The following is a 25855-nucleotide window of genomic DNA, read 5'->3' on the forward strand; positions in this document are numbered from 1 at the left end:
GTGGAATAATGACGTGCTGCATGCAGTAAAGGCAAAGTGAGTCAAAGAAGAAATCTGATATGTCAGGTAGTGGTTAAGATGGACATGTATAGGCAAGCAAATGAGGATTCAAAGGGGGAAATGGGTGGACCTCAGACATGGACATTAAAAGTGGTGAATGTAAAATTAGAAATACAAGATGGACAAAAGTGTTTTTTTTCTTTTTTAATAAGAAATCTCTGTCTGTCTCTCTTTCACCCACACAACTCACAAAATGTTTTGTTTAACTTGAATCTGGTAACATTCTGTTTTTTGTAGTCTCCCTCTCTCTACAAAAGCAGGCAGACAAAAACAAACAATTCATAGTGGTAGGACTTTACATGACATTCATCCTGCACACCTCTATTTAGCAATACTTTGATAACCCGCATACATGTAGGGAGAAATTCTTCATCCCCAGGATGCTATGTGAAAGAAAATTCCATATCCTTTCATATTTTTGTTTTGTTTGTTTTTCATAGGACAGTGTGCAATCGAACCCTAGTTAACATTACAAAGCTGGACTGAATAACACATGGGAGAGTGACTGGATCAAGAGCCGGGTCTAAGACAGTGCAGAAAAGTGTGTGGAGGTAGTTCTGGATGTGACCAAACGAGGCAAAGAGTTTGTTAGTAAGAGAGCAATGGAGTGAAAGTACAGAGGAAGGTTGGGATAGTGGTGGTGGAGTGAAGAAGGTGATGAGGTTCAGGAATGTAGAAAGCTGGTCAGAAACCTCAACACCACATAGACATGGCAGAAGATGAAGAGAGAGATTAATAAATAATTTGGCATTGAATTCCATCATTGCTAACTGCAAACTATGACTCTCTGTTTAAAGATGTGACGAGTTGGAGGGAAGGTGGTGGCCGGAACCTTCAACCCTCATCCCTGACCCTCGGCCTGCCAACAGATCCTGAGGGTAAACAGAGTGCACTGGGTGAGGCTGGCACCCCTCCAGCCTCATCTCACCCCTCCTCTGCCACCGGCACCACCTCTTCTAATGTTGCGGTAGCTCAGTCATCAAGCCTTGATCCCAAGGAACCTTCCCTGCGACCTGCCCAGGTGGTCCGCAGAACAACCGTCCCGACTGCACTGCAACACCAGCTTCACCACACTTCAACTGCTGTCTATCATGACATGTTGCCTGCATTTGTAAGTGGCCCTTGTTGAGCCTCTTTAAAGTGTATGTCATTTCTGAGTATTTTTTTTGCCTTGAAGTTGACCTCTTCTCTTATGTTATCAGATGTGCTCCAAAGAGTCACATGAAGGCCAAGGTACAACTGAGCATGTCTCACCCACTGTAGCGGCCCCAGCACGATTTGACAGCAAACCTACTTTGAGACAGACCTTTGCCAAACCTGAGCTTGTCAAGTAAATACTTCCACAACATCAGGGCAATTATTCCTTTATTACAGAGTTTGAGCAAAAGACACGTAAAATATAGAAAATGTTTATTCTTACCTTTTTTAAATCACAGTGGTGATGTGAGAAGAGAGAACCATTTTGCTCGTATTCCTCCACGACTCTCTACTCAACCAATCCGGAGACCTGGGGACAGACCAGTACGTCCAGCCATAATCAATCCAGAGGACTTGAAGGATCTGGATGACCTTGACAATGACTGTGAGGATGGCTGGGCAGGTTAGTAAGGTGTTTTACCTTTAATAGACTGCGGTACCCTCCTTTTATTCCAGATATAACATGCGAATAGTGTGTGATTTTTACTTTCACTTTCATTCATTGTCTGATGCAAAAAGTAGTATATCCATTTCTTTTTTTTTAATGACTTAACCTTTATTATTTTCAAATATCAGTAGTAAACAAACAACACACCACATAATATCATATTCGGCCCTTGACAAGTAACTTCCAGTGAATTACAAGAACGTTTAACACACAAACAAAATTTAGATAAAAATAATACAAAACTAAAATGGTCTATGGATACAATATACCAATATGCATATCTGTATAAATACAGTAGTAAACAACAAAAAAAAAAAAGGGGAGGGGGAAGGGGGTACCAAACAAATCTAAACATACAGTTTCAACTATGCCAAGCCAATCTGAGCGTACAATGTTAGTTGTGTAAACCTATTCAAATGCCTAAAGTATTTGAGCTGGAAAATGTCGTTAATTGAATATAGGCCAAATAGGGGCCCCATTTGTGATCATAATCATCTGGTCTGTTCAGTAGTCTGAAAGATAACCTCTCTAGAGAAGCTAGTTGGCTGAGAGAAGTCTGCCAGTAAGAAAAGGATGGGGGTATAGGAGACTTCCACTCCTTTACTAATAATTTTCTCCCTAGCATAATCGCTGTTTGGGCCCACTGTGAGGGAAATAAAGGCAAAGCACTTATAATTGAGGGGTCCCCTAGAACGTAAAGTCTATTACTAAAGGGAATGTCCTTGCCCAGGATCTTCTCCACTGCCCTATGAACTGCTGTCCAAAAGATCTGAACTTGTGGGCACTCCCACAGCATATGTAGCAGTGTACCGTTATCCCCCTGGCACTTCCAACATTTATGATTATCTGCTAAGCCCACTTTGTATAACCTAAGAGGGGTCCAGTACATCCTATGTAATATTTTGAATTGGACTAAACGAGTTCTCAGCTCTCTTGATATTTTCTTCCCATTTCTAAGTATCCCCTCCCATTCAGCTTGTAAGAAAGTACAATTTAAGTCCTTCTCCCATGCCTGCTTAGTGGATGTCAGAGGTATCCGATTCCATTAGCAACATCTTGTAAAAATTGGAAGCTGCATGACCTTGCCTAATTATTTTCCTGAGGTCTTCTAAGAAGCTACAAATTGAAAAGGCTGACCCAGCAGACCCAAAAGTTTTTACTAATAGGTGTCGCATCTGCAAATATTTCCAGAAATCCTGTCTAGGCAAATTGAATTCCCCAGCCAGGGTTTCAAATGACTTCAATATGCCATTGTCATATAGATCTCCCAACATTGACACACCTTTCAAAAACCAAGATTTCCAAAAAAAGGGGTTTTGTTAATACAAAGTTTTGGATTGTACCACAGACCTGAGGTTTGATTGAGGTGTACGTTAAATTTAAAAATCTGAGATGTACTTTTCCACACTCTTTGAAGGTGCGACATGACAGGGTGCAGCCTGTTTTGAGGGGCAAGATTAGTAGACAAGCAGTAAAATGGAGTGAATGGAGCAGAGACCTCCTTTTCAAGAACAAGCCAAGGAGGTGCTTTCTCTGGAGGCATAAACCAATGAGATAAATGCCTGAGAGAGAAAGCATAATAATAATACAGTAAGTTCGGGATTCCCAGTCCTCCACTATCCACCGGTCTCTGTAGTTTTTTCAAGTTAAGCCTGGGTTTTTTTTATAATTCCATATAAATTCTTTACACAACCTGTCAAACTTTTTAAAATATGATGATTGAATATATACCGGTAAAGCCTGTAACAGATAGTTAAATTTGAGAGTACAAACCGTTTTAATACCCCACATTGAAAGATACAATTGGTTCCAGCGTTCTATGTCCACCTTCATACTATCAAGTAGCGGATCAAAATTAATTTTTATAAGGTTAGATAATTGTGGGGGAAATGTAATACCTAGATATTTTAAACCTTTTTTGGGCCAGGAAAACGTACCAGGGGAAAAAAATGTTTTGGGGCAGTAAACAGTGAGTGGAAGGGCCTTTGACTTTGTCCAGTTGACCTTATACCCTGAGATATCTGAAAATGTATTGATTAGAGAGAACAGCGCAGGAAGGGAATTTTGAGGATCAGATACAAATAAAAGGATATCGTCTGCATATAGCATTATTTTATGACAGCTTTGGCCAATAGAAATACCCGGAATTTTAGCTTCTCCTCGAATAGCTACCGCCAGCGGTTCAAGGGCTATTGCAAAAAGAAGGGGAGACAGGGGGTCCCCCTGTCTTGTGCCCCTTCCTAATTTGAACGATGGACCAAGTATGCCATTTGTGAGGACCGATGCTTTTGGACGTATATATATAAGCTGTATCCAATTAATAAACTTGTTACTAAAACCAAAATATTTGAGCGTTAAAAGCAAGTACTGCCATTTGACTCTATCGAATGCTTTTTCAGCATCCAATGAAATGGCTGCAATAGGGTCCTGACGATCTTGAACTGCCCACATAATGTCCAGCAACCTTCTAACATTATCAACTGAGCATCGGGAGTGTATAAAACCCACCTGATCAGAATGGATCAGGTGAGTCATGACATGATCTAATCGATTGGCCAAGATTTTAGATATTTTGCTGTCGTAAGAGGTCAAACTAATAGGTCCATAATTACGGCAATCTGAGGGGTCTTTGTCTTTCTTTAGAATGAGAGTTATAATAGCTTCAGATAGCGATGGTGGGAGCATTTGTTTTTGGAATGATTCATTGTAAACCTCTAGGAGCATTGGGGCCAATTCTTCCGGGAAAGATTTATAAAATTCGGCCGTAAACCCATCTCGGCCCGGCGCTTTACTGGAAGGAAGGTGTTTAATTACTGCAATTGTTTCTGCTACCGTAATTGGTGCGTCTAGACCCTCAATTTGGTCCTGGGTTACTTGGGGAAGGTTTAAGCTCTGCAAAAACTTGCTAATATCTTCCTCTGAGGCCTGTGACTCCGAACTATAGAGCTGAGTATAAAAGTCTGTAAAAGTAGCATTAATTTTTTGGGGTTCTGTATGGAGTAGTCCGTTTGTGTCCTTAATAGCAGAGATAGCACTCATGGCCTCTCTTTGTTTGATATATCTCGCCAGTAACCTTCCTGCCTTGTCTCCCTCCTCAAAGTATTTCTGTCTTGCCCGAAAAAGACTAAATTCAGCCTTCTGTGACATTATTGTATTATATTCATATTTTAGTTTAGTTAGTTTGACCAGGTTGATAGACGAGGAGTCATTTTTAAAAATTTGCTCAGTAATCTCGATTTTTTTCTCCAAATTGGCAAGCTGTTTCATATTTTCTTTCTTTCTGAAAGAAGCCTGTTGAATAATATTGCCCCTCAAAAAGGCCTTCAGTGCCTCCCAAGCCACTCCTGCTGAAGGGGCAGAAGGAATATTTGTCTCCTTGTACAAATTAATTTGTGATTTAAGAAAATTTATAAAAGCGTCCTCCATTAACAAACTAGAATTTAATCTCCACCTGGGGGTTCTAGTAATAGCATTAAACGCGATCAAGGAGAGATAAACTGGACTATGATCTGATAATATTATATTACCAATGCTGCTATTAACAACAGTTGGCATTAAAGATTGGGATATTAAAAAGAAATCTATTCGCGAAAAGGAAACATGAGGGGAGGAATAAAAAGTATAGTCCCTGCCCATTGGATTTTGTAACCGCCACACATCTACTAGGGCGCAGGCATCAGACATTGCTTTGAGTGATTGATTTCTTCTTGTTGTGCGAGTAAGACTTTTGCTTCGGTCTAATGTTCCATCCATCACCTCGTTATAATCCCCTGCAAACAAAACAGGATAGTCCCCCAGATCTGAAATCTTTTTTTCCAGCTGGCCAAAAAAAGACGGGTCATCAGTGTTGGGAGCATAAATATTAGCTAAAATAATATTTGTGCCTTGAATTTCACACAACATAATCAACATCCTACCCGCCTCATCTACACTCTGTTTCAGGCATTTAAATTGTAAATTCCTATTAATTAACGTTGCTACACCTCTACTTTTGCTGGTTCCGCTACTTGAGCCAACAAAACCCACCCAGCCAAAACGGAGCCTCTTGAGATTCTTGTCGAGATAGATGTGTCTCCTGGATAAAGACAGTATCACACTTTTTAGATTTAATAAAAGATAAAATTTTCCTTTTCTTTATGACATTATTGAGACCCCTAACGTTCCAGCTCATCAAACTTAAATTATTAGGTGTCATTGATCAGATGGACAAGCAATAAATGGTGCTGTGAATAAAACTGTATTGGTATCAAATAAAAAATAAAGACAAGAATAAAACAAAACTTAAAAGAGAAAAACCCACCACAACAAAAAACAACCCCCCCTCTCCCTCCAGAACTTCCCTTATCAAAGTCTGCAAACATACACTTAACTAACGCTGCCCAAGGCATCCCAGCCCCTCCCCCCACTTATGTGTGAGTTGGTAACAGGTTATTATCTAACAAAATAATATTATACATCCCAACCTATACTAACTTTGGCTACAACAAAGAGCGTTGTATTTATCAGAATAACAATTGACAAACGACCCTCCCAAAAAAACATTTTCTCTCACCTCTAGAAGCCCTCATCCCGTCACAATAACAAACCTTAATGGCAGAAGTGCCCATCAAAAAGTCAGAGTCTACACAGTAGTGTGTCTTCACAGAGTCCGTGTGTCACCGCGAGCTGGGAATACCTCAGTCGAGTGAATGGATAAACGACATGGCCTTCTTATGGTCTTCGAAACGCCTGGGTCCCTGCGCTGTCTTCACAACGAGCATAGCTGGGTAGATCAATGCAAAACGAATGTTCTTGTCGTGCAGGAGCTTCTTGCAGTCCTTGAACTTAGCCCGTTTTTCGTTCAGCATCTTGGAATAATCCGGGAAGACCATAATGCGTTGGCCTCCCCAAGTTACACTCCCCTTCTTTCGTGCAGCTTCAACGGTGCGCTCCCGATCCTGAAGTCTCAGAAATCTGGCTATTATCGCTCTGGAGCGAGTGGGCTGCTCACCATTCTGGCTTCTGGGCATAGCTCCAAGTCTGTATGCTCTTTCCACTTCCAAACCCTTGACAAAGCTGATATCAAATAGCGACGAAATAATCCCCTCCAGGAAAGAGACAGCGTCGTTGTTCTCACAGGATTCCGGGAAGCCAACGAAACGTAAATTACATCTGCGTTCGCGATTTTCGACCTCATCCAGCTTTTCCCTGAGCACCTCGACCTCCCTGCTGGTAGCCGGGGGATTAGTCTCCAGCCTCTCCTGTGCGTCCTCCAGAAATCCCAGGCGACTCTCCACGTTGCTAATACGGTTACCAATGTCAGCGAGCTTACTCTCTGTAGCACTTGTTGTAACACGAATCTCCTCAGGTTTCTTATCATGACTGTCCGACTTCTCCAGTATGAGTGCAGCGAGTTTAGCGAGCTCCCGTGCTACCTCACCAGGGACGCCGGGAGACTCCAGCGCGTGTACCTCCTCCACCACAGAGCTTGGTGGAGAAAGGGGAGGCCTTTGATTAGCCTTAGCATTAGCTTGACTCGCACCGGCAAACTCGGAGCGTTTACCGCTCCCGATTCCCGTAGTCATAGTCGGTTTAGTTGCACTTCTCGTATTGTTTGGCATGTTAGCAACAAAATGAGAGTATTACTGCGTAGCTATGATCGCTCCTTGTTGAGCTGAAATATAAAATAAAGTGCGGAGGGGACGCCGATCGTTCTCAAGCAGCCATATTTGCCAAGCGCGTCACGTGACCTCTAGTATATCCATTTCTGATTATTTATATATAGCTCTACCCAACTGTTAAACTTTGTTTTTTCCAGGACTCCATGAAGAAGTTGATTACAGTGAGAAGCTCAAGTTTAGTGATGATGAAGAGGAACACGCTCCCAATGACAAGAACAAGATGTGGTGAGATGTGGTTGTTTCTATGTGCTCATCTGTATGATAAATGGGCTCACACTCTTTTTGGTATGAATTTTTACTTTTAATAGTAACTGCTTTTCAGAATTTTGCATTAAATGGGGCAGTCACGTTATAAACCTTTTCACTAGCCTAATATCGCCTGTTAGAGTCTTAAAAACAATGAAGGGCATCATCTTGCTTGTTCACATAATGTTGCGTTGTCAGAGAATGACGGTTATTTTACATTATAAATAGAGTGGCATTAACAAAAACAGTCTGCCAAAATTGTGTTAATATACCCTTATTAGTTGCAGATATTCAGGAAATGTGTTTTTCCAAATGTAGCAATATCATTATTATGTTTTAGTGAACTCATCAGTCATCATTTATAACATAGTTACAAATTATTAGCTTATCAATATAAGCATGAGATAACCTGTCGACAGCTATTTTGATAATCGAATAATAATTTTTTTTAATGCCCAGATTCTCTAATTGCAGCTTCTTAAATCTAAATTAAATGTGAATATTTTCATTCTTTTACTAACTTTATATTGGATCTCGTTGGGCTGTGGGCCAAACAAGACATTTGAAGGCATCATCATGGATGCTTAGGATGAAAAAAAAAAAGACAGCAATCCAAAGTCTTGGTAAATTAAAAGACAGCAACTATTTGCTGCGAAATTTAAGAATTTAAGTGCCCTGTGGTGCATTTTGGTGCATTATTTGGATTAAATTTGGACTTGAAACAGCTGTTAAATTTCTCTTGTGATCTCATGCAGTATGGCATGTTGTACCATCCTGCAGGAGTATATACAGAATATAACAAATCAAAATCAAATCAATTTTATTTATATAGCGCCAAATCACAACAAACAGTTGCCCCAAGGCGCCTTATATTGTAAGGCAAAGCCATACAATAATTACGGAAAAACCCCAACGGGAAGGAAAAACTCCCTTTTAACAGGAAGAAACCTCCAGCAGAACCAGGCTCAGGGAGGGGCAGTCTTCTGCTGGGACTGGTTGGGGCTGAGGGAGAGAACCAGGAAAAATACATGCTGTGGAGGGGAGCAGAGATCAATCACTAATGATTAAATGCAGAGTGGTGCATACAGAGCAAAAAGAGAAAGAAACACTCAGTGCATCATGGGAACCCCCCGCAGTCTAAGTCTATAGCAGCATAACTAAGAGATGGTTCAGGGTCACCTGATCCAGCCCTAACTATAAGCTTTAGCAAAAAGGAAAGTTTTAAGCCTAATCTTAAAAGTAGAGAGGGTGTCTGTCTCCCTGATCTGAATTGGGAGCTGGTTCCACAGGAGAGGAGCCTGAAAGCTGTAGGCTCTGCCTCCCATTCTACTCTTAAAAGCCCTAGGAACTACAAGTAAACCTGCAGTCTGAGAGCGAAGCGCTCTATTGGGGTGATATGGTACTATGAGGTCCCTAAGATAAGATGGGACCTGATTATTCAAAACCTTATAAGTAAGAAGAAGAATTTTAAATTCTATTCTAGAATTAACAGGAAGCCAATGAAGAGAGGCCAATATGGGTGAGATATGCTCTCTCCTTCTAGTCCCTGTCAGTACTCTAGCTGCAGCATTTTGAATTAACTGAAGGCTTTTCGGGGAACTTTTAGGACAACATGATAATAATGAATTACAATAGTCCAGCCTAGAGGAAATAAATGCATGAATTAGTTTTTCAGCATCACTCTGAGACAAGACCTTTCTAATTTTAGAGATATTGCGCAAATGCAAAAAAGCAGTCCTACATATTTGTTTAATATGCGCATTGAATGACATATCCTGATCAAAAATGACTCCAAGATTTCTCACAGTATTACTAGAGGTCAGGGTAATGCCATCCAGAGTAAGGATCTGGTTAGACACCATGTTTCTAAGATTTGTGGGGCCAATTACAATAACTTCAGTTTTATCTGAGTTTAAAAGCAGGAAATTAGAGGTCATCCATGTCTTTATGTCTGTAAGACAATCCTGCAGTTTAGCTAATTGGTGTGTGTCCTCTGGCTTCATGGATAGATAAAGCTGGGTATCATCTGCGTAACAATGGAAAATTTAAGCAATGCTGTCTAATAATACTGCCTAAGGGAAGCATGTAGAAAGTGAATAAATTGGTCCTAGCACAGAACCTTGTGGAACTCCATAATTAACCTTAGTCTGTGAAGAAGATTCCCCATTTACATGAACAAATTGTAATCTATTAGATAAATATGATTCAAACCACCGCAGCACAGTGCCTTTTAATACCTATGGCATGCTCTAATCTCTGTAATAAAATTTTATGGTCAACAGTATCAAAAGCAGCACTGAGGTCTAACAGAACAAGCACAGAGATGAGTCCACTGTCTGAGGCCATAAGAAGATCATTTGTAACCTTCACCAATGCTGTTTCTGTACTATGATGAATTCTAAAACCTGACTGAAACTCTTCAAATAGACCATTCCTCTGCAGATGATCAGTTAGCTGTTTTACAACTACCCTTTCAAGAATTTTTGAGAGAAAAGGAAGGTTGGAGATTGGCCTATAATTAGCTAGGATAGCTGGGTCAAGTGATGGCTTTTTAAGTAATGGTTTAATTACTGCCACCTTAAAAGCCTGTGGTACATAGCCAACTAATAAAGATAGATTGATCATATTTAAGATCGAAGCATTAATTAATGGTAGGGCTTCCTTGAGCAGCCTGGTAGGAATGAGGTCTAATAGACATGTTGATGGTTTGGAGGAAGTGACTAATGAAAATAACTCAGACAGAACAATCGGAGAGAAAGAGTCTAACCAAATACCGGCATCACTGAAAGCAGCCAAAGATAACGATATGTCTTTGGGATGGTTATGAGTAATTTTTTCTCTAGTAGTTAAAATTTTATTAGCAAAGAAAGTCATGAAGTCATTACTAGTTAAAGTTAAAGGAATACACGGCTCAATAGAGCTCTGACTCTTTGTCAGCCTGGCTACAGTGCTGAAAAGAAACCTGGGGTTGTTCTTATTTTCTTCAATTAGTGATGAGTAGTAAGATGTCCTAGCTTTACGGAGGGCTTTTTTATAGAGCAACAGACTCTTTCCAGGCTAAGTGAAAATCTTCTAAATTAGTGAGACACCATTTCCTCTCCAACTTACGGGTTATCTGCTTTAAGCTGCGAGTTTGTGAGTTATACCACGGAGTCAGGCACTTCTGATTTAAGGCTCTCTTTTTCAGAGGAGCTACAGCATCCAAAGTTGTCTTCAATGAGGATGTAAAACTATTGACGAGATACTCTATCTCACTCACAGAGTTTAGGTAGCTACTCTGCACTGTGTTGGTATATGGCATTAGAGAACATAAAGAAGGAATCATATCCTTAAACCTAGTTACAGTGCTTTCTGAAAGACTTCTACTGTAATGAAACTTATTCCCCACTGCTGGGTAGTCCATCAGAGTAAATGTAAATGTTATTAAGAAATGATCAGACAGAAGGGGTTTTCAGGGAATACTGTTAAGTCTTCAATTTCCATACCATAAGTCAGAACAAGATCTAAGGTATGATTAAAGTGGTGGGTGGACTCATTTACATTTTGAGCAAAGCCAATCGAGTCTAACAATAGATTAAATGCAGTGTTGAGACTGTCATTCTCAGCATCTGTGTGGATTTTAAAATCGCCCACTATAATTATCTTATCTGAACTAAGCACTAAGTCAGACAAAAGGTCCGAAAATTCACAGAAAAACTCACAGTAACGACCAGGTGGACGATAGATAACAACAAATAAAACTGGTTTTTGGGACTTCCAATTTGGATGGACAAGACTAAGAGTCAAGCTTTCAAATGAATTTAAGCTCTGTCTGGGTTTTTGATTAATAAGCTGGAGTGGAAGATTGCTGCTAATCCTCCGCCTCGGCCCGTGCTACGAGCGTTCTGGCAGTTAGTGTGACTCGGGGGTGTTGACTCATTTAAACTAACATATTCATCCTGCTGTAACCAGGTTTCTGTAAGGCAGAATAAATCAATATGTTGATCAATTATTATATCATTTACTAACAGGGACTTAGAAGAGAGAGATCTAATGTTTAATAGACCACATTTAACTGTTTTAGTCTGTGGTGCAGTTGAAGGTGCTATATTATTTTTTCTTTTTGAATTTTTATGCTTACATAGATTTTTACTGGTTGTTGGTGGTCTTGGAGCAGGCACCGTCTCTACGGGGATGGGGTAATGAGGGGATGGCAGGGGGAGAGAAGCTGCAGAGAGGTGTGTAAGACTACAACTCTGCTTCCTGGTCCCAACCCTGGATAGTCACGATTTGGAGGATTCAATAAAATTGGCCAGATTTCTAGAAATGAGAGCTGCTCCATCCAAAGTGGGATGGATGCCGTCTCTTCTAACAAGACCAGGTTTTCCCCAGAAGCTTTGCCCATTATCTATGAAGCCCACCTCATTTTTTGGACACCACTCAGACAGCCAGCAATTCAACGAGAACATGCGGCTAAACATGTCACTCCCGGTCCGATTGGAGAGGGGCCCAGAGAAAACTACAGAGTCCGACATTGTTTTTGCAAAGTTACTCACCGATTCAATATTAATTTTAGTGACCTCTGATTGGCGTAACCGGGTGTCATTACTGCCGACGTGAATTACAATCTTACCAAATTTACGCTTAGCCTTAGCCAGTAGTTTCAAATTTCTTTCAGTGTCGCCTGCTCTGGCCCCCGGAAGATAATTGACTATGGTTGCTGGTGTCGCTAACTTCACATTTCTCAAAACAGAGTCGCCAATAACCAGAGTTTGATCCTCGGCGGGTGTGTCGCCGAGTGGGGAAAAACGGTTAGAAATATGAACGGGTTGGCGGTGTACACGGGGCTTCTGTTTAGGACTATGCTTCCTCCTCACAGTCACCCAGACGGCTTGCTTTCCCGGCTGCTCGGGATCCGCTGGGGGGCAGCTATCGGCGGCTAAGCTACCTTGGTCCGCACCGACTACAGGGGCCTGGCTAGCTGTAGGATTTTCCAAGGTGCGGAGCTGAGTCTCCAATTCGCCCAGCCTGGCCTTCAAAGCTACGAATAAGCTACACTTATTACAAGTACCATTACTGCTAAAGGAGGCTGAGGAATAACTAAACATTTCACACCCAGAGCAGAAAAGTGCAGGAGAGACAGGAGAAGCCACCATGCTAAACCGGCTAAGAGCTAGTAGCTGCGCTAAGCTAGCAGATTCCTACAAACAGACAAAGTGAATAATGTGTAAATAATTTAGAGGTGATTCAGCAGAGGGAGTGCTTTAGTTAAGGCACGTGAAGATTACACTGTGAAACAAATCGTTATCTAGATCAATCTAACTGTGCAGATTAAACAGCTAACAGATACAGCAAAACACCGCTGTGCTCTGGAACAGGAAGTGTTACAATACTGCAGTGAGAGCCAACCACCAGTAGAGGCAAGCAAGAGCCTCTACTCTCCTTACAACACAATAGTTTACAAATATAGCTAACTCATGCAAAAAACTTTATTGATTTAGTTTGTTTTTGATTGGGCTCAAAGACTAGGCAGTTAAAATCTCAACATTCAAAGAACTAGTTAACTTCATAATGCTTTCAGACTAGAGACTAGATAATTGCTTTCAGACTAGATAAAGATACATAACATAATACTGATGTGATTCTGCTTAGGATCACTTCACTTTTGTATGCCATCACAGATGACATTACCATGTATACATACTATTATAGTAAATACATATACAGTCAGCCTATTTGTCTGCTCTGAACACTGACATGGCATCTAGTCAGTCATTCTATACCTAGAGTGTCACATTTTCTTCTTACAGAACTACATAAACACAGTATAAACACATCAACCAATGTTCCACATCCTGGTTTCTCTCCTGTGTAAAATCATATTTGAATATCACACTGACTAAATTAATATGGATGTGCAAAACATGAATATCAGTTTAAAATATTTACTGTACTTTAAGGCAAGCCTTAAAGCCTATTTTTATTCTCTTTCTTATGAATAGTTTTTTTATCTGTTTTATTCTTTTACTTTTATTTTTAATTATGTATTTGAATTAATTTATTTTTATTCATTTATTTTAATTTTTTTTATGTTGAACTGTTCTGTGTGAGGCACCTTGAGACAGCTTTTGTTGTAATTTGGCGCTTTATAAGCTGATTACATTGAAATTGAACAACATTGAGTCTTAAAGTAAATAAATATGAAATTGGTTACTGGATCCTTAAACTCTGGACATAATAAACTCTACATGGTGGATCCTTGATCTCTGGACATAAACAGAAATAAAAGCTGTTAGTTTTTGTCAAAAGCATTTCCTTTCATATGTTATTATTGGCATGAATGTCTTTCCATATCTGAGCTGAGCTCTTGCAGCTGCGCTGCAGGTCAGGTTTATAAAGAATGCAGCACGTCTCATTTTGCGAGGAAAAAACGTTTTAGTCGATTATAGTTTGTCTGTATTGCAACTCTTGTAAGAGGTGTCATTTTATTTAAAGCGGCGGTTCGTTTTGAAGTTATTAATTCTGAGAGCCGCACAGCGTTTGAAGCTCGTTTCTCGACTGCAACAAGACAAGAGTCCCAGTTAGTGACTTTAATCCACACAAAAATGACTCATGATATTTTAATGGCTTTCAGAGGGGTTAAGAAGCGGACTTACCGCTTCTGAAGAGCAGCGAATCAAAGAGCCATGAGCCATTGAATCGAAGCATTGCTTAGATTCAATGGCTCACGCTTCAAACTGGCTCACGCTTCAAACTGGAGTCGCGCTGCAGAAATGGTTGATTACAGATGCTGTATTGAAAATCGTAACGGTCCAAAATTATAGCGTAATGGGCCGTAACGCAAGTTTGTGCTAGCTAGAACCCTGAACACACCACTATTTTATGATAAATTTCTCAGCGATTTGGAGTTTTTCCGCTAAAATACCATTTCACCGATTTGAGGAAATAAAAATGAATGTTTTGCTAGTTCTTTTAGACGGCGAGATTTTGCAAAAAGACGGAAATCCATCCAAAGATGGTGAATAAGCATCCATGCATCATCTTGGATTTTGGGAAAACACCGATCAACATATTTCACAATTTACTGACATTTTATGGAACAAACAACTAATTAAGTCAACAGATTAATTGATAATAAAACTAAATGTTAATTACAGCTTTGAGAAAAGAGTTACTCGGTGATAATCTTACATGATACAGGCAAAGTATTCATAAAGGATGGACTTATCATAAATGTGCCAAAACATTTTACACAGTACTGTATATCTCAGCCACACTGGTGTATTGACATTATTGGATAAGTGTTGTGTGTGTTTTGGGGTGCATGAGGCAGTTCAGTTGCATATGTACTGATATGTATTCCAAAAGATAACAGTTCCTTTGTGTTTTTAGGAATGAATGGGAGAGGGAGAGAGAGAACCATTATGACTGCCAGTCTTCCCTGAGCTCAGGTGAGCTCTCCTACCCCTTGGAAGGCCCGGAAGAAAGTTACCCCTTCCAAAATCACAACCATGAGCTTCCAAGGAAGAACAATGGCAGATATGCCACCATGGAAACCCAGGTGATGCTTTATATTGTTCATTTTTGTCTATATTGTTTGAGATTTCATAGCCATATATTAAGCTCATTATATTGTTGTTCACGCCTAAAACACACGATACTCTGATTCCTTGGTCATCCTGAAGAAAAGATTAAGCTACTGAGGAAGTGAATAGCACTAAGTGTTTTCTCTCTCTCTCTCTCTCTCTCTCTCTCTCTCTCTCTCTCTCTCTCTCTCTCTCTCTCTCTCTCTCATGTACACACACACACGTGAAAAGTTATTCATTCGGTTGAGATGGGATGACCTTGCATTTGCCATAGTGATGGGTTTCATGGTACATTTATGTTGATAAGCAGAGTAGCAGAATTCTGATCTTTAGTTGTTTCCTTTGATTCTCTATCGGATTCCAGTCACGTGATTGACTGGGTCATTCTAGGAGCTTTATTTTCATTCTCTGAAACCAGATGAGAGTTTTGTTGGCTGTGTATTTGAGATCATTATTTGTATTTGAGGCAGCAGATTTTTTTCAAGAATGTCTTCAATTATAAAGTTTGCCAGTGGCGATTGCTGAAAAACAGCCCCACACCACGATGTTCCCACCTCCAGATATCACTGTTGGTGTAGTGTTTTTGGGGTGATGTACAGTGCCATTTAACCTCCAAAACATGGTGTGTATTATGGCATCCAAAAAAGTTTAGTTTTGGTCTCGTTTGATCACGCTTGTCTAAATGTTGTGCAGCAAACTTTCAATGAGTTTGGAGTCTTGTGTGAGGGGCGTGCATACAGGCCATGGCCATTGAGGGCATTACTTATCGTTTTCTTTGAAACAGTTGTACCTGCTAATTCCAGGTCTTTCTGAAGCTCTCCACAAGTGGTTCTTCTCTCTTGGACAGTGCTTCTGATAATTCTTTTCACTCCTCTGTCAGACGTTTTGGGAGGAGCACCTGGTCATGGCTGGTTTATGGTGAAATGACGTTCTTTCCATTTCTGGTTTATAGCCCCAACAGTGCTCACTGGAACATTAAGAAGTTTAGATATCTTTCTGTAACCAGTGTTCTTTGCAACAATAAGGTTTTAAAGATCCTGAGAGAGCTCTTTACTTTTAACCATCATGAGATGTTTCTTGTGTGATACCTTAGTAATGAACTTACTAAATAATATCAATCAAGGAGGTTGTCCAAGGCAAGATGTCATTGTTGTGTGATTGTCATAGTAACAGTGGCGCCGTTTCCACATTGGTGAATGTGTGCCTTTCACACATGCTTTCATATGGTCGAGGTATAAGCACATTTCAACTGAAATTGGAGAGTTTTCACTTGTAAAATGAGCTACCAGTACCAGGATAATTTCTTTGGTGAGGAATTAACAAATGGCATGTCGTTATAATCACAGTTTGTATTTGTTAGCGATTTTCTATGAGAACCGGTGTTGCCGACTGAATGGTCCACCCTAAAAATCGGTCTGCCTTGCCTTCACTGCACATGTGTCATTAGCCACGGTTCACAGATTATCCACCTCGTTTCTGCTTAAAATTACACTCCAGTCATCATCTGTCTCAGCGACAGATATCTGAAGCTTTTGTACAACAATCATTTCCACATAAATTCAGCATTATTTCATCATAAAAGACAGAGGAAGCGATCAGAGTGCCACAGCTACACGAGCTGCTAGCTGATGCATTCACTGCGCATCGGTCATTTAAAAGCGTCACAGAGTATCGCCTTGTTTCTGCTTAAATGGCCTCATTTCTGCTTAGAACTGACTTTAGAATGATTTAAGAGGTTTTACCTTTATAATCTGATGGTTAATAATCCCATTAATCTGTTTGATCACTTTGGGTGACGAGACTCTGTCTTAGACGAGCTGCTGAGCTCCAAAATGATGCATGCACAGTGGAGGCAGGGCAGACCGTTTGGTCTGCCACATCAGTAACAGTGGCAGCATTTGGAGGAACGATTTTTAATCACTCAGTCCCACAACAACACACGGAGAATATTATTTTTTTTTTCATTATACAAGCTTTGCTTACTTTACTTTAAGTCTGTCAGAATCAAAATCATTTCCTGTTCTCTCTTTCCACTCAAGCTGCTGTGGAGCTGAAAACTAGAAATTGGATTATTGAATGTTTGTGAAAGAATGGTTGTGTTTGTGCGTGCACTCACCTAAAGTACACTGGAATAGGCTCCAGTTTCTCACACAGCCCCTAATGGCTTAAGCAGAAGCAGTAAATGTATGATTGGGGGGGAATACTACACCTAACTTCGGGACTTGATCTCTATGAACCGTCTGTGCTCCATTTCTAGGCCCAGCAGAAAAGCCTCGGACAAAATGTCACCCACCAAGGTGACCCCCTGCCTGACCAGGAAGAACACCAGCGTCAGAACCAGGTGCAAGCTCCTACCAGGGCTAAATACGCATCAGCCGAGTTGTCGGAGGCTGTTGAGAGGGCTCGCAGGCGGAGGGAGGAGGAGGAGAGACGTGCCCGTGAGGAACGACTGGCTGCTTGTGCCGAGAAACTCAAAAAGCTTGATGAGAAGTTTGGGAAGATTGAAAGGCAACCGTCAAAGACAGAAGAGGACCAGAAGGATGGAGAAGGCAAAGAGGCCCCACGATCACCAAATAGGGAACCGAATAAAACCCACCATGAGACCTGGCAGTACAGCACAAAAGGTAACCAAAAACACTACATGTACACTTGTTCACCCAAATCGATACAAAGACTTGAAATAGCTTTACCTTATACAAATAAGGTAAAGCTATTTTAAGAATTAGGAATATATAGTCAATTTAACCTGTGAGTTCCTCACTAATTCATTTTGAGTTCATCATATTAACAGTGCAAGGTGACTGTGACTGAGTGCCACAACAGATACTCCCATGGGAAAATTCAGTCCTGGTGGCTTGTTCACTGCAAAGGAGTGTCTATAAACAAGATAAAAACAGTAAATCTAAGGGAAATAATCTTGCTGCATGGATAGACAATTTCACTTGACAAGATGGCATGAATTAAGATGGTTAAATCTACAAATAAATATGTTGAACACTTAAAATAAGAAATTAACCCTTAAAACAAGATAACACTTTTAAGTCTAAAGTTTTTTTATCTTGGTAAGAACCAAATAATTTGCAGCGTACCAATATAAAATTTAGATTTAAAATCTAGACTTTTTTTGTAGTTTTCTTGAACTTATGAAAAATGTGTTTTATCCTTTAACGTAATGACATTATGAAGCATAACTGTTTGTTTGTTTGGACACAGAAATGCCAAATCACATGAACGTGCGAAAGAAAGCATTATATAAGCATGTGACTTTCCTTTGCTAGATGGAAGTGAGTGCCCTCCAGATGTTTCTGCTGTTAATAGCTTCCATGAAGAACCTGGATTTTCTAACTACCGTAGCAGTGAGGATGATGTCCAGGAGCCCTCTTCACCCTCTGGAGATTACGGCAGTCGTCAACCCAAACCCATCCTGTCACGCTTTCAAAAGCAGCGACAGCACCACCAGCAGCAGGTGAACATTACTTCATACTTTAACGATACTTCAACATTACTTCACTACTTTAAGCAGTAGTGTATAAGAAGAGGATTTGTAAGAGTCGGGAAAATTTGTAGTTTTATGGTTGCATTCAGAATGTTTCCTCTACAGGAACAAGTATACAAGATGCAACAGTGGCAGCAGTCAAGTCATTCTGCCCCCTCAGGCTCAAACCACACACAGCGTGGCTACTATCCCCCGCATGTGCTTGGGTTTGACCCCCGCTGGATGATGATGCCATCTTTCATGGATCCCCGCATGGCACAAGGACGGTCTCCTGTGGACTACTACTCTGGTAGTGTGCAGTCTTCAGGTGAGCACAAATTAACTAAAATAAAGTAAAAGTGATTTCTAGGCTGATTGGAGAGTATGGATAGTTGCATTCATTGGGCCTGGGGGAAATAAATTTGCGAATGACCTTTTTTAGGTATCTGAATGAAAGGAATAATTTGATTATTGCAATGGTACAGATGTGCTTAAAAATTAGATTTTACAAACCTAAAAAGAGAGTCAAAGGTAACATTGAATTGAATGCTATGTTTGATGGGTAAACCACTGAATCTTGTGATTATTGTCAACAGGAATGATGAAATCCCTGATGCATCAAGATAATTTGAACAGTCCTGGTTCTGATGAGGGCTGCCATACTGGTCTGCATCAGGACAGACGAACTCCATCCACTGAGCCTTACCCTCTGTGGAATCAAGATACCTACCCATTGCGAAGCTTTACCCCACCTTACCAGAGACAACATGAAAGCTCTGATAGCGGTCAGCCAGATGACAGGTCAGTCATTGGTTAAAATTACGAGACTTATTTATTTATTCTTTTAGATTAAACTTTGTAATTTAGGCAAATTTCCCATGTTTTGGTAGGATTTAATTAATTCATATTTGCTGAGGTTGCTGTGTTAACACAGAGAGTAAAACCCAGAGCAGGCATTAATTTAACCAATATTTAAGTTAAGGGATGTTTAATGGTTTAATTTTTAACAGCTGTCCCTCAAATGTTAAATCCTGCTTCATGATATAAGCACCTATATGTGTACTTCTGTTTTTGTTATTCACTTGTTTCTTTCTTCTCAAACAGAAATGATGTTACTTGCCCACAACAAGATACCTATGAAGAGAGAGTCAATGAGATCTTGGACCATCCTCAAGATGATCTAACCCATCGTTCTTACCTGTGCCGGGTCCCAGGCAGAGATCACAAACACAATGATGAAGGTTTGCTGGCCACGGCTGAAAACCAGCATTCTGCAGACAGTGAATACTCAAAACAAGAGCACAGAGAGAATAGAGATTTGAAAGACTGCCCTGAGCCTCACAGTGAGACCCTAGATAGTTCTAAGGACAATTGGAAACGAGATGGTGGCCTCAAAAAAGAAGGAGGATCAAACCATATCAAAAGCCAGTGGTCTGAAACAAGCTCAAGTAGTAGTATCAGTCAGCATTCTGAGACAGGTGGCCGCATCTTAACTCGAAGAACTGGGCCCATTAAGAAACCAATTCTAAAGGCTCTCAAAGTGGAAGACAAGGAAAATGAGAAACCTAAACCTGAACCTGAGGAGAAGCCTGTTCCTTACCGCTTGGAAAAGGAAGTCCTTACTAATGTTTATGATTTGAAGAAAGATAATCAACTTGTCAGCAACAGGCATTCAGCCTCACCTGTTGTTGAGAAACAACCTGAAGAGAGGCAACCAGCACCTGCTAAAACAGACAGGCCACTGAGCACCCAGAGTGAGGACTCTCCTAAAGAATTCACTTGGCACACTGGCAAGAGCCAGTCATCCAGAGACTTTCATGACAGCAGAGAGACCCAGGCGCCACGGCGCAATAACTGGATCTTCATTGACGAAGAACAGACCTTTGGCACAGTCAGAGGAACTGGTAGAGGGCGCACTCGTGGTTTTCGTGAATTTAGTTCTAGAGGCGGGACTCGGGGTGGTAGAAGTGGAGATAATCCCAGAGGGACTTACAACAACAACAGCAGTGGTGCTCAGCGGACAGGCAGAGGTCGAGTGCAACCCAGGGACATTGTTACGGTGGGGGGTTTCCAGAGAGGGAAGCCCCGGAGACGCAATGTCAGTGAGACCCTGAGTGAAGCTTCGGAGTATGAAGAACTACCCAAGAGACGCCGCCAAAAAGGATCTGAAAATGGAGAAAGTTTTGCAGAGTCTGGAGAAATCCGTAAAGCTGATCGAGAATCTTGGCGATCCAACAAGGTGTACACAGATGACCAGACAGCCACTGATGCCAGAGAAAAGACGAAAACCAGCAGGAGCTTTGGTGGACGGATGCTGCCTCCAAGACTGAACACTTCTGGAAGTTACAGTCGAACCTTTGGAGCATCCAGAGATATTTCTACCTGGAAAGGCCGTGGGCATCAATTCAGCAGCAGTGGCTCCGTGCAGGAAAATGGTTATTGTCCTGGAGCTGAGACGACATACTCCCGCAAACCTCCAGTTGATCGAGACATGGTTAAATATACCCCCAAATTCACTGCCTCATTTTTGGAAAATGGCACAGATGACCGTGAAGGAGAATATTACTTTGACAATGACAACCCCGACAGGCAGATGCTGAGGAGACGCCGCCCACCTCGTCAGGACAAACCTCCACGCTTTCGACGTTTACGACAAGAACGGGAACCGGGCTCAAATCAATGGATAAGTGATGAGTACATAAACGGAGACTTTGCAAATTCCTGGCCTGCTCGATCCAAGAGCAGTGCTGAGGACAGCTGGCCCAGTGGTCACTACTCTGGTGCTCGACCCACCCGGCATGACCAGGCTGAGGAGTGGGACTCTGGCTCTGATAATAGTGATTTTGGTGACTGGAGAGAAAAGCGAAGTGGAAATGGAGGGGTGGTTCCACAAGGACATGGTGAGGTTCCCTCAGACTCATGCCACAGTGAACTGGGCTCTGTGGAAAAACGGGAACTTTCCAAGAGAAGCTTTTCCAGCCAGAGACCTTTGGTGGAACGGCAGAATAGGAAAGGAGAGCCGTCACTGCTGGAAGCAAGTAAGATGTCGCGGACGCTTGATAATCCCTCCGCCTCCTCCTCCAACAGGAATGACAGCTGGCAGAATGGTGGGACTTCTAGTAAGAGGTAAGGTGAATAGAACCGCATTCCTTCTGACAGATTAACAAATTTTAACTGTGGGTTACAGCTGAAGTGTTTTAGGATTGTGATAGATTTTTTTTTTTAAACAGTATTGTTATTTCAGTTTTAATTACAGATTATTATAAACTATGGCCATCAGGTATTGCGAAGACTGCATCCGTCTGTCTGTCTGTGCTCAGCATAAATCCAGTCCTATTACTGCCCGTCTTCAAATTCACAGGGAACATTCTTGGGACACAGACCTTGGACAAGTTCAAAGATGGCTAACCTTGACCTATTCTAAGAGGTTAAAAAGTCACATTCTGTTTCAATCTGTCCCTTTTGTTTGTTTTTTGAGTGGCGGAGGTGACACCCAATCACAGTAGAGTGGCATTGTGACGTCAGTGGCGGGTCTCTCTAAAAATGCTTCATTTATGTGTTTACATAACATGTTTCTTATATATACTGTAAAAACTAGCAAGAAATAAACACCTCTAAAACTGAAAACTGTGTTTTTCGAACCTGATAATACCTCTGAAGTCATTTACAAGACATTTAGCGGACGTTAGCATGGTGACGTTATAGGCTGGTAGCTAGCTGCAAACTGTCTTGTTTGTGTGTAAATATAACCTCTTTGTCATGTGTAAAAGCTAGCGAGAAATAAACACTTCTAAAACTGGAAACGCTGTTTTTGTAACCTGATAACACCCCTACAATTACTCAAATGACATTTCACAGATGTCACAATGCACGCTAACTTCCGCTCTTGTCAAAAGCTCATAAATGTAGATATTGTCTATGATTGCTTGATTGAGGGGCTTTCTTGAACATGTACAAATTGTAAGTAAGACAGTAAGATCTTAATAATTAATGTAAATAATGATATATATATATATATATATATAGCACTGGCATACCTGCAAATTGTAAAGAAGTTAATGCTCATACAGCTGAGGGAATTTTAGCAAAATGCTGCAAGAACAATTCTGTTAGAGGAGATTCAGCTTCTAAATACTGTTTGGTTCATACAAACTTCTGAAGCTCATGGTGTTGCTGCTAACCATTCAAATGTAATTATGCCATTGAAAAGTGGTGTTTAATTTATGATATGTTATAAATGTTTTGAAAGTGTGTTTCTTCAACAAGCCCCAGTACAGTTAAGAGCTTTGTTCTTTAGCTGTATGAACTAACTTGAGCATCACACACTAACAAGACAAACTGCCAGAGTTGATGCATCAAAAAATGTATGTTGATTTTAAATTTTAGAAAAGTGCATATGTTAAAACTCTGCAGATTTGAGGCCTGTTGCCTGTGCTCACTCTCCAACAGTTGTCAGAATTCTCAGATTTTTGTGTATTGGGGCTCGTCTGTTTTCAGAATGTTGTGGAATATCATGTTTGTTTCTTCTAACCATATCTTATGTTGGTTCCTGCAGCGAGCAGTTGGACAACATGGACAGCTGTAACAGAGTAATTTATCATAAGGACATTTTTAACTTGTCACTAAATAATATACCACTTTTTCCAATAGAATGACGCTCGAGTGCATTCTACTGCCAGGGTCATTCATTTGATCTTGGACTTTAAAGCTGAATTTTGATCCTGATTACTTTGATTTTATCATCAAGATCAACTACAGGATATGCCCCTTCCACAGAATCTATGCCACAATTTAAGGAGTTGACAAAATTGAAATCTGTTTTTTTTTTTTTTTTTTTTTTTTTTTCCCCTTTCTGACAGATAAACATGAATGGCAACAAAAACAGCCTCCTTGGCATAAGTGTGTGATTATACTGCAGATGAATTAGCACATCAATATAGGCTGTAATTTATTTAAAAAGAGAACAAAGTTGATGACCTGTAATTTAAATGGTAAAACAAAACTGATATTTCACATCCTCAAGCATATATACTTGAAAATAATGGCAATAAGTAGCACAAATAATTGTTTCTTTTTTTTTTTTTTTCTTTTTTTAAACTGTCATATGTTGTGCAAGCAAATTGCACAATTAAAAGCTGTAAATTTATCAGTGTGCTCCAGTCCTCTCCCAGTCTCCTGGAAGGCAAAAAGTCCTCACCTGCAGGGTGAGGATATCTGACATCACCATTAAGTTGCTGGACATTATGATCGGCTTGTGCACAAGTAGTGTGACTGCTATATAGAGTGGTGGCAGAATCTATGACCTTTTCCTGGTGAATCCTGGCATTTGTTGTACTGAATCATCAAAACAATACACACGTATCTTTCATATTACTATACATATTACTTTGTATTACAATACATACATACATATTATTCATATTACTGCTTCCTTGGGAGGCTCAGATCTTTGTTTGCAGAAATATGTTGCAGATGTTTTGTCACTCGGTGGTCTTAAGCGTCATCTTCTACGCTGTAGTGTGCTGAGGCAGCAGGCTGAAGGTAGCTGACAATAACAAGCTCATCAGGAGAGAGCTGGCTCTGTCCTGGGGGTTGAGCTGGAGTCTGGCGGAGGTGTCAGAGAGGAGGATGCTGAGGAAACTGCTTAGCATCCTAGACAACACCTCCCACCCTCTGCCTGCCACACTGACCTGTCATAGCACGTGCATGTGCGCGCATATGTTGTAGTTAAGACAAACCTGTTGTCAAGACAACGCAGCTGCAGGTGGCTGTGGAGAGCACAGACTCGCTGCAGAAATGATCACAGCATCAAGGTCACTGTTTGCTTTATTTTTCTTTTGTTAGTTTTGGTTTCGTTTCGGTGTTTTATGTGCTCTGCACTCACAGGCTTTTCGGAGATGGGAGAAGTGCCGGCTCAATCGTCCACTTTTTCTCAATGATTTGTGGCTTTTTTTTTCCTTTGTTCAGTGATCAGATAAGATAATTATAGTGGGCGATTTTAACATCCACACAGATGCTGAGAATGACAGCCTCAACACTGCATTTAATCTATTGTTAGACTCAATTGGCTTTGCTCAAAATGTAAATGAGTCCACCCACCACTTAATCATATCTTAGATCTTGTTCTGACTTATGGTATGGAAATTGAAGACTTAACAGTATTCCCTGAAAACTCCCTTCTGTCTGATCATTTCTTAATAACATTTACATTTACTCTGATGGACTACCCAGCAGTGGGGAATAAGTTTCATTACACTAGAAGTCTTTCAGAAAGCGCTGTAACTAGGTTTAAGGATATGATTCCTTCTTTATGTTCTCTAATGCCATATACGAACACAGTGCAGAGTAGCTACCTAAACTCTGTAAGTGAGATAGAGTATCTCGTCAATAGTTTTACATCCTCATTGAAGACAACTTTGGATGCTGTAGCTCCTCTGAAAAAGAGAGCTTTAAATCAGAAGTGCCTGACTCCGTGGTATAACTCACAAACGTGCAGCTTAAAGCAAATAACCCGTACATTGGAGAGGAAATGGCATCTCACTAATTTAGAAGATCTTCACTTAGCCTGGAAAAAGAGTCTGTTGCTCTATAAAAAAGCCCTCCGTAAAGCTAGGACATCTTACTACTCATCACTAATTGAAGAAAATAAGAACAACCCCAGGTTTCTTTTCAGCACTGTAGCCAGGCTGACAAAGAGTCAGAGCTCTATTGAGCCGAGTATTCCTTTAACTTTAACTAGTAATGACTTCATGACTTTCTTTGCTAATAAAATTTTAACTATTAGAGAAAAAATTACTCATAACCATCCCAAAGACGTATCGTTATCTTTGGCTGCTTTCAGTGATGCCGGTATTTGGTTAGACTCTTTCTCAGATTGTTCTGTCTGAGTTATTTTCATTAGTTACTTCATCCAAACCATCAACATGTCTATTAGACCCCATTCCTACCAGGCTGCTCAAGGAAGCCCTACCATTATTTAATGCTTCGATCTTAAATACACTCAACAAAAATATAAACGCAACACTTTTGGTTTTGCTCCCATTTTTTATGAGATGAACTCAAAGATCTAAAACTTTGTCCACATACACAATATCACCATTTCCCTCAAATATTGTTCACAAACCAGTCTAAATCTGTGATAGTGAGCACTTCTCCTTTGCTGAGATAATCCATCCCACCTCACAGGTGTGCCATACCAAGATGC

At 40.6% G+C, this 25855-nt stretch overlaps 1 protein-coding gene across 6 annotated transcripts in view; it reads left to right on the forward strand.

Moving 5' to 3' along the window:
- The window catches only part of prrc2b (proline-rich coiled-coil 2B), a 71362-nt gene that overhangs the window by 28186 nt on the left and 17321 nt on the right, over positions 1 to 25855 (forward strand). For 5 of the 6 annotated variants that reach the window (XM_034192348.1, XM_034192351.1, XM_034192350.1 and 2 more), the window contains exons 7-16: positions 858 to 1171; positions 1263 to 1390; positions 1497 to 1660; positions 7503 to 7590; positions 14983 to 15151; positions 17434 to 17800; positions 18452 to 18642; positions 18778 to 18979; positions 19248 to 19452; positions 19756 to 21777. In XM_034192348.1, the coding sequence (XP_034048239.1) occupies positions 858 to 1171; positions 1263 to 1390; positions 1497 to 1660; positions 7503 to 7590; positions 14983 to 15151; positions 17434 to 17800; positions 18452 to 18642; positions 18778 to 18979; positions 19248 to 19452; positions 19756 to 21777 (3850 nt within the window). The remainder of the gene's footprint in view (positions 1 to 857; positions 1172 to 1262; positions 1391 to 1496; positions 1661 to 7502; positions 7591 to 14982; positions 15152 to 17433; positions 17801 to 18451; positions 18643 to 18777; positions 18980 to 19247; positions 19453 to 19755; positions 21778 to 25855) is intronic. The other variant, XM_034192349.1, reaches the window with a different exon arrangement.

The sequence above is a fragment of the Thalassophryne amazonica genome, chromosome 17, assembly GCF_902500255.1.
Source record: "Thalassophryne amazonica chromosome 17, fThaAma1.1, whole genome shotgun sequence".
NCBI classification, from domain to species: domain Eukaryota; kingdom Metazoa; phylum Chordata; class Actinopteri; order Batrachoidiformes; family Batrachoididae; genus Thalassophryne; species Thalassophryne amazonica.